Source organism: Carassius auratus, chromosome 8 (assembly GCF_003368295.1).
Source record: "Carassius auratus strain Wakin chromosome 8, ASM336829v1, whole genome shotgun sequence".
Classification (NCBI taxonomy): Eukaryota; Metazoa; Chordata; class Actinopteri; order Cypriniformes; family Cyprinidae; genus Carassius; species Carassius auratus.
Window position 1 is genome coordinate 1,824,668 of NC_039250.1, and position 9,973 is coordinate 1,834,640.

Genomic DNA, 9,973 nt, shown 5'->3' on the forward strand with positions numbered 1-9,973 from the left:
ATGATGCTGAAAATGAAGCAGCGCATCACTGGAATAAATTACATTTTACGATATATTCGACTTGAAATCAGTATTTTTTTAATTGTAATAATATTTCACAATATTACTGATTTTACTGTATTTTTAAACAAATAAATGCAGCCATGATGAGCAAAAGAGACAAATTTCCAAAAAAAATTTAACCCAGATTTTTAATGTAAGTGTACTGTATATTCTTCATAACATGTTAACACAACATTCTACACTCACCGTACAAACATTATACATACATCCTGCAAGACTCAAGTAACTAAAGTCAGAAATCATTAAGAATGGAAACAAAAAAAAAAACAAAAAAATCCTAAGTATTTATTTAGAATTAAGGTCATGTCATTTGCCACACCGTCTTCTGTAGACATACGAACTAAAAGAAGGAAACCTGTGCAGATTGGGTTGATAGCATCAGTGTTTGTAGATTCATGTCGAGGTTCTCGTCTGTACGTCAGTCAGACTGTAGTCTGCATCAACCTAATAGAGGTTACAGTCAAACCCTTCCAGTCCCTAAACAATTATGGCTTAACAGCTTTGTAAAGGACTTCCATAAAAAAGCGTAAATATGTCTTTTCATTTCACGTTGATCATCTGTGTTTCGACTTTAGTTTCTTGCCAGGTGAAACTTGCTGTATTGTGTTTTAAAGCTCAGATAGTCATCTTGTGCTGCACTGGATCCTCATCATCACACTTTCAGACTCCAGTGAAGAAAAGGAAGAGCGCTGGTGCCGTAAATCTGGGGCTGCGTTACAGCTTTTGTCCTCAGGAATTCTTCCTCTCCCATTAGATCATTTTCTAAATTGCCTTTTAAGTAAGAGTTCAGATTAATTAATACATAGTAAATTAAATGTTATATCATGTATGAATTTGGTACAGTAATTGAAAGCCCTCTCTTTAATTTTTTTTTTGAGTAGGTTGAGATGTAAAACATGACTTTTAATTGGATAAAAGTTTGATCAGTGTTGTTTGAATGAATTCTGTAGGGGGTTGTGTACTAATATGTAAAGTACTATATATATAAATAAAATATAGTAAAACAGTATTATTGTTATATATCACTGCAATTTTAAATGTTTTCTAGTTGAATGTATTGTAAATTGCATTGTATTTTCAGCACCATTACTCTGGTCTTCAGCGTCACATGATTCTTCAGAAATTATACTAATATACTGATTTGAAGCACTTCTGATCTCAGTATTCAGATTTTACATCATGCATTTTTTTTAGCTACAGAATAAAAATAAAGAATATGTATCTTGGACTATTTTAGCTCACGATTTAGTGTTTTTTCTTGCAGTTTTGACTTTATATCTCACACTCTTTATTTTTCTTCTCAGAATGGCGAGTTTATATCGTGCAATTCTGAGTTTAAATGTAGCAGTTTCTTGCAAAGTCAGAATTGCGAGAAATGCTAAGTTTTATTCTTCTTGCAATTGATGTGTCAAAATTCTGACTTTGTGAAAAAAACCTGAGATCAACTCAGAATTGCAAAACACTGTCTAAAACTGAAAGAATAATCATCTGTACTTCATTTTTGGATTACATTTTTTCCTAAGGAAAAAACTTTTTTTTGCAACCTTTTTTCTTCCTGAAAAAACTATATTTCAATATCAGGTATACAGTTCTACTTCATAGAACAGTCTTATAAAATGGTATTACTATTATGAAACAATGTCTGAAAACCCCTGTTAATGTGATGGTGCATGTACAAGAAAACACAGCAGTACTTTCTGATATTGATTTTGCTCGTGCAGACTTCTCTAGTCGTCCTCCACAATATTTCAGTCTTTCTGCTCACCAGGTCAGCTCAGTAAGATGGATATTGGTGAATATTCAGAGTTCCTGTGCATGTGCCATTTTCTCCCTCCACCTCTTTCTCTCTCTCTCTCTCTCTCTCTCTCTCTCTCTCTCTCTCTCTCTCTCTCTCTCTCTCACTCTTTCCCATGACTGTTGCAGAGGTATTGATTATTTTGGATTCTGATTATCTAAAAGGCCTTCTTCTACTGAAGGCATTGGATTTATTTTAGGTTAATTATTGATGGGGCCGAGCTTACAGTAAGCAGTCACCTTCTATCAGATCATGACGGATTGCACGGTTAATATTCAGCAGCGTATATTTATTAATGTGTGTACTAAGCTGTGTATATGAGTGTTGGCAGGCCTCTCTAAAGCATGTCTCTCTCTCTCTCTCTCGTTCTCTTTGTCTCTGTAGAGGGAGCTGAATTCGGTGGCGGCACAGCTAGCGGGCCGACAGGAGGAGAGCGAGGACTCCCATAAGCACCTGGTGGAGCTGAGCCGGGAATTCAAGAAAAATGTCCCAGAGGTGAGTGGGATGTGTGCGATGTTCATCTAGTCAGTTTTCACATTTTTTACGTTTTTTTTCCCCCTGACCCTCACATGTTCTTCTATTAGTTTGCTGCTCCTCTCTGTCTTCTCTTGTCTGAACTCCTCCCCTTCTCATATTTCAGAACTTCTCGAGCCAATCAACTGATTCGTAAATGCCATGTGACTTTTGACACTTTTTTTATGTTGCGTAAATACATTTATTAACATATTTAAATTTGTTTATATATTTACTGTCATTTACATAAATGTATTTCTTATTATAAAAAAAATGCATTCAATCTTTCAATCTTCATGGTATTATACTGCTGTTCAAAAGTTTAAGGTCAATAAGTTTTTTTTTGTTTTTAAGAAATTGATATTTTATTCAGCAAGGATGCATTAAATTGATCAGAAATTGCAATAAAGACATTTATAGAGTTACAGAAGATTTATATTTCAAATTAATACTTTCCTTTGAACTTTCTATTCATCAAATAACTGGAAAAAATATATAAATTGCAGTTTCCAGAAAATATGAAGCAGCACATTTTTTTTAGCAGCAAATCAGCATATTAGAATGATTTCTAAAGGAAATGTATATATTCACATAGAAAACTGCTATTTTAATTGCACATTTTTTTAAAACAAGTAAATACAACCTTGGAGAAACATAAAAGCCTTTCAGGAAGATTAAAAATTGTACCAACCCGACTTTTGCTTATTCTTTTTTCTGTTTTTTATTTATTTTTTTGAGAAGCCATCAATAAGGATAGATGCTTTTTGAAACCAACTACAGCATCTATCAGAAGGACATTTGCCTCTCATTTTCTCTACTGTAGTCCCTGCCCCTTTTCACGTTCTGCCCCGCCCCCTCTTCTAGACTCCTCCCATTTTCCAGCCCTAACTCCTCCTCTTCCAGATATTCCCGAGCTTGTATCTAGTTTCTCTAGTTTCAGAAAGCTCAGGATAGTTTTATCTCTGTCCGACTGTCACTCATACAAACACATGCGTCCCTCCAGTATCAGCACTAATAGTGTAACACAGAGTATCTGCTGTTTACTGACGTTACTTGTCACTTCCAGCCCAGAACAGGCAGACATCAGCATTAAGCTAAACAGAAAATGAGCGTCTCGTTCCCTTGGAGGAAAATCCTCCGCCGAACGTCTTTAAGTTCAAGTCCCTCTCTGTTTAAATTCCCGTCACTCTAATCCAGAGCTGCTCTTCAGGTAAAGGTGACGACGCGAGGAATGCTTGTCACGCATCTCTCATTATACGCGCTTTGACATTTTACATTTTTCCTCGTTAGTGGCCTTCTTTTTTTCCGAGGCTGCGTTTGAGGCTTCGACACGATCCGGCGTCAGACCTCTCGACTCAGAAGCCCAACTCCTCGTTTGCTCTCCACTTGACACAAATGTCATCAGTGACAATCAGCATTTACAAGATTAGCAAACGTCTGGAGCGAACGCCGTGTCGTTAAAGAGAGTGGCGTAACTGCACATAAAAAAAAGCATCAGTAATGGATTCTCAGGAGAATCAGACAAGTTATTTGTGTTAATGGAGAAGTTATTATTGTCTTCAATACAACATCAACAACAAATGGAGCACACTGTTGATTAACACACACTGTCTTTTTTGGGGGATTTGCAACACTAATGCACATACAATGGAATCTGTGGTTTAAAAGTACTTGGATTTGTGTCCAGATTGAATCTCATTTGAGCTGAATTTTCATCGCTTTCAATTGTAGGACTGCTGTTGTAGGTGGATGAACTTCTGGTTCTGTATTACAAGTGTAATTCAGTGTGATTGTTCTCTTGAAATATTGGATTCAAAGTCAGTAAGTGTCTCTGTCATAAGTACAACATGTATGATGTTCAATGTTTTTTAGCATTCATCCTAGACAACTGAAGCTGTACACCAATGTAATTTTAGAATATTGATATACTATTATACAGTAGTCTTTGATAATATTTTGAATTAGATTTTACTGTTATATTTTACTTTATTTTTATTATTATTTTTAGATGTTTTGTATTGTTTTTGTCATATATATACATATATATATATATATATATATATATATATATATATATATATATATATATATATATATATATATATATATATATATATATATATATATATATATATATATATATATATATATATATATATATATATAATATATTTATTAGTTTAGTCTAGTCAAGCCAGTTTAGTTTTTGTATTTTTAGTTAAATTTTCAGTTAATGTTTATTTCATTTTTCAGTAATATTTTTTTAATTTTATATATTTTAATGTTTGAAAGATTTTTCATTAAGCATAAAATGTTCTTCAGTCTAATATTTTTTTATTCTTTTGTGTTGAATCTTAAAAAAAAAATAATAATAATAATACCTAGGTCATTCTTCACCCCAAAATCAAGAGCAAAAAATATATTTAAATATTTTTGCATAAATAAAATATAACTTAATTTATGATGATTAGGATCTTTTGCATCGTGACTAGTTTTATTATTATTATTATGCCAGTTTAACTTTTTCTCCCCAAAATTGTCATTTTAAATTATATTTTACTTTATAATTATTGTATTATTTTTGTTATTTTTATTATTTAGTTTTTTATGTTAATATAGTGTTTTTTTTTTTTTTTTGTCAAGCCAGTTTATTTTTTGTATTTTATTTCAGTTAGCCTAATGTTTATTTTATTTCCAGTAATATTTATTTAATTTTATATATTTTTATGTCTGCATAAAATAAAAATATTTACTTCAAAAATAGGCTTTATTGTTTTCAAGCAAAATAATTAGTATTTCTTTTTTAATTATTGCAGTATAACCCAAACATGTTTCTGACCACGTTTTAATGGGATTCATCAGTGCTGTCTCTGTTTCCCTGTGTTTAGGAGGTGTTGGAGATGGTTTCCCCGGTCCTCAAGAGTTTCCAAGCTCAGGTCAGTCAACAATCTCCGTTTATGGATCGAGATGCCATCAGATGATCTAGAGATATAATACAAGGAATAACATCCCAGTCATTTGATTGCTTTTCGGCATCCGTCAATGTTTTATGTAGCCGTTTGCTGCCTTTCCCAGGGATCAAAACTCTCTGTGCATCACGTCATCCGTATCCGTGCTCGATCCCCCCGCCCTTGGCTCTATTGACTGGTATTATTTTCCCGTCAGACTTAAGTAGCATCTCTCCTCCATTAAGACGCAGGAGTACAGGACTCTCTCTGTCATGCTGTTGTAATGGTGCACTGACATGCTCCTGTCGAGAAAGTCATCTGATCTCCTCTCAAAGCCTGTGCTCGAGCCATTAAACAGCAGATCATAAATCATATTTGCGATCCTCGTCTGTGGTCCAGAGAGCTCAGGCATACTGAAAAGATCACGAGTGATTCGCTGCTGTGTTGTGAGCGAATGCAATGGCATTTTCATGAAAAAGTATTTCAGGCCTGATATTAAAGGGATAGTTTACACAGAAATTGAAAGGAAACAAACCAATTTAACTCATAGTCTAGCATGCATAGCATCTACAACCTTTAACCTAAGCATTTCAAAGAACACTTACAGCAAAGCAATCATCTGTTAGCAATCATAATAAGCTTAATTAGCGTATGTGCACATGTAGTAGCACAAACAACTGTACAGTGTGTTCTCTGAGTAACACAATTACACTTTTGAATTGCACACCTGACATCAGAGAGACACACAGCAGTATGAGAGGTCTCACATGTGCTGTGTGGGCTTTTCTGACTACATGATTATTTATTAATTTGGACTGCTTCAAAATATTTCATAAACATAATGCAATTATGCAACATAAAAAAAAAATCGTATGCTTTAAAAACAACTTCGAAACTCATCGGAACAAATGTAAATTATTATTTTTTATTTAATTGTATTATTATTAATTGTTTCTCGCTATGAAACATTTTGTGCAATTTTTATGAATGGAATCTTTTTTTTTTTAATCCTTGTCCTTATGTTAATGAACAGCTGAGATAAACATGGGTTTTCTTTCTTTAGATGGATTAAGAACCTTTAGAACAAGTTGAGGAATATACTAACAATATAGAATGAGTGCCTTGAGTCCCTTATTGTTTTTTTAAGGACACATTTTCAAAAACCTTTATTTTATTTTATTTTATTTTATTTTATTTTATTTTTTTGTTTTGTTTTGTTTTGTTTTGTTTTATTTTATTTTATGTTGTTTTATTTTATTTTATTTTATTTTAGTGCTCTGCGGTGATGTAGATGGTGAACAGGTGCAATAATTAGCTAACTATATTGTGTTTTCACACGACTGGGACAACATTTTGTATTTTGGAGATCTAGAGCAGCCCTGACTGAGAGGTGCATGATGGGTAAACTTCACAGGGACCACTTATCGCACGAGAAGTTTAACAGTGAGAGTAAACTACGAGAGCTCACAGTGTAATGTAGGTGGAGTGTGTGTGTGTGTGTGTGTGTGTGTTTTAGGTCTCTTCGGCCCTCGTTCTCCTCCCTTCTCCAGCATTGCGCTTTCTCGAGGTCCCCGGTGGCTCCTGGACTCTTATCGTGCCACTTTTAAACGAGAAGTCGTCTGCTTTGAAGTGTTTGCGACATGACAGGTTTCTCTTTTCTTTCTGTTTCATTTCTGCGCGTCCCTCCCTCTCCTCCCATCCTGCCTCGCCTGCTAATTATCGTTAACCAGGCGGCTGATTAGAAACACGCGTCGACCTACATTCCCGAAGCGTTCGGTCGCGTGAAAGGGTTAATCCCCGAGCTGGTGGCTGTCATTGGTCGTCTCCTTTCTCCTCCTCCTTCTTCTTCATCGTCGTCGTCTTCTCTTCTTCTTTCCTGTTCTTTTCTCTTTCGGAGGGGAAGAGAGCTAATGAGGTCCCGTCAGAGCCGGGGAGAGGTGTTAATTTGGCCTGTGAAGTGGAAAGGAGATTAAGGACAGTAAGAAGTCGAGTTTACGGCTTAAAATACATCGCTGTCCTTATTAATCCAAAGGCCCTGGGAGACCAGCAGCACTTTTTGGTTTTATAATGAAGAGTGTCTTATAATGAAGGTAATTTTAATAAAATTTACTGCGAGGAGGCTTGCGTCCGACGGTGTGTGTCTTAATAGAGTCGGCCGCTCCGCTAGGTCTGATCTCAGAGAGGTGTTGACGATCCCTCGCACACATTTCGGCCTTTTTTCTCTCTCGGAGAAGTGTTACACCACACAGCGCTCTCCTTCAGATGGAAAAGGGTTGCAACTTTTGCCAAGCATGTGGAAAAGAGAAACACAGAGTAAATCACTGCCTGCTGGACTAATAAGGCACAATGCACCTTTAGGATGCCATACAGGAAATTAACCCTTTAGAGCCCAACAGAAGAAATACTAGTCTAATAAAAATAAAATTATTATTATTTATTTTTTTTGGAGGAGGAACAGTTTATCGAACCTTTAGACAAAGTAAAGTTTGTGTTTTTGTTGAGTCTCATATTTGAGCTTATCATATACATTTTTATGGCTCATATAATATGACAATATGAAGGGAAAGTATACGATACAAAAATATACGATTTGGTGCAGATGCTTATATTTATAAGATGAAATTCTGAAAGCTTGTTATGTAAATTAGCGAGATCTTTTTTAACATTATAGCATTTATATACTTATATAAAATGCATAAATGCATATAAAATGCATAATGCATATAGTCGTCACACTATATGTTGTATTAAGATTATATATGTATGGTTTCGAAACATATAATTCAATGATGATTGAGAGATGAACAAATAAAAAAGCCTGATGCATCATATTTGATACATTTTAACATTATTATTTTTTGTAACTGCTTCAGTTCAGTAAGTGTTCATTTTGAGATATTACTAAAAATATAAAAGTTATTCTTATTGCATGATTTAAAATGGATAACAATCAAAGATTTGACAGCAAGAAGACACGTGAAACATGAGCTGAAGGTGGACATTTTTGTAATTACACTAAAAGGCTTTCACTTGCTGAAAAAGTTTAACCATCAATCAGACGACAGAAGGCATGGAGTAGATTGTGTTTGACAGCTTTTTCAGCAAAGTTTGGATCATTTACAGGCCTTAGCAATTTGCCTTAGTGGGCTTTATAGGGTTAAATGTGTTTAGGGATTTTAACCTGTTAATTGTCACCCCGTCCCGTATACGGGACGCCTACGTTGACTATACTATATTACAATCAAATCTAATCTAATCTAGACAAACTATATATCGTTGGAAAGGTCTAAGACTCCCAAATATATATTTTACCAATATTTTTTGTTAAAAATTATGTAGGAAAAGTAATAGATGAATTTATGACAAGAGTGCATCCTCAAAAATCTACATTACAAAAGGAGTTTTGACCTTTGTTTAAAAAAAAAAAAGACTTCCTCGTTGCCTTTTTCTCTATCACATTTTAGAAATCATCAGAAGCTATATATCACTTGAAAACATAAAATCTCAAAATTCATCCTTTAAAACCCATTTTTAAATCAGACATTGCATTACCATGTAAATGGCACATCAAAATCATGTTACAAAATGTTTTCAGTCATGAATTTAGGTTTGTATCATGCACATTCAAGTGAAAGTTAAGGGGTTAAAACTCTTGTCATTTAAAGAAATATTTTATCCATAAGTGAAAAGTCAGGTTATATATCACTTACAGGGTCTCATCACCTTTTTTTTTTTTTCATTCGTGGTTAAACTAACCCTTAAACTGTGCATTTTGGTTCTGTCTGAGTTCTGTTATTCCTAGTGTATCATGTTTGATCTGTGAGTTTGTGATCGGGATCTGTTAGAAGGGAATCTGGTACACTTTCTTTCAGGACGCAGATGGTTTTGTGTCGCTGGTTTAAGATGTCAGGCCTGAATTAACCAGTCAGCTCATTTTCTCTCCCTCTCCGTGTCTGTTGGCGCTCGCAGAGAGAAAACATCCACGCAGGGCCCTAATTATGAAAACTTGCTTTACAAAGATAATCCGAGGAGTAATTTAGCGTGCACAATGAGAGTCGTGGTGCTGTGCAGATGGAGAATCTGATAAATAGTTGGGAACATGTAATTAGCAACTGGGTTCTGTTTCGTGCCATTAACCCCTGCGGCCCAGAAATCTTCACCCGCCATTATCAGCCGAAGAGGTAAAACTCAATCCAGCTGACTACACAACCCAAACCAGACCCGCTATTCATCTCGCTCAGCTTGTGGGGATCCAGTCAGACACCTGTTTTCTGGGGCAGGAGGGTCTCCAGTGTTTCAGGAGAACATTTAAGACACTCAGCACTAAATGATTCATCTGTGGAGTGGATGGGTTTTCTGCACACGTGCACACATTAGTGGCTTTACTTCTGGATGCATTTGTATGGGGCATGTGCAGAAAAGCGAAAGGACACGATAGGACTGTTTTATAGCTAATATAATGCACCTTATTGGATTTCTGGACAGTTGATGCTCTTTATCGGACACATGTGTTGCACAGAGTGACAGGAAGCTATTGGGAAGAGAAAAGAAGAATGTGTTTGGTATCACATTTCAGAAATTAAAATGAACACAGTTTACTTCATTAATATAAACTACTGTTAAGTGTTAGTTTAAGTGTATTTTTTATTATTAT

At 35.0% G+C, this 9,973-nt stretch overlaps 1 protein-coding gene across 3 annotated transcripts in view; it reads left to right on the top strand.

Annotated features, from left to right (window-relative positions):
* cux2b (cut-like homeobox 2b) overlaps positions 1–9,973 on the top strand; it is a 148,836-nt gene that overhangs the window by 54,889 nt on the left and 83,974 nt on the right. For all 3 annotated transcript variants that reach the window (XM_026268992.1, XM_026268993.1, XM_026268994.1), the window contains 2 exons: positions 2,243–2,353; positions 5,260–5,307. In XM_026268992.1, the coding sequence (XP_026124777.1) occupies positions 2,243–2,353; positions 5,260–5,307 (159 nt within the window). The remainder of the gene's footprint in view (positions 1–2,242; positions 2,354–5,259; positions 5,308–9,973) is intronic.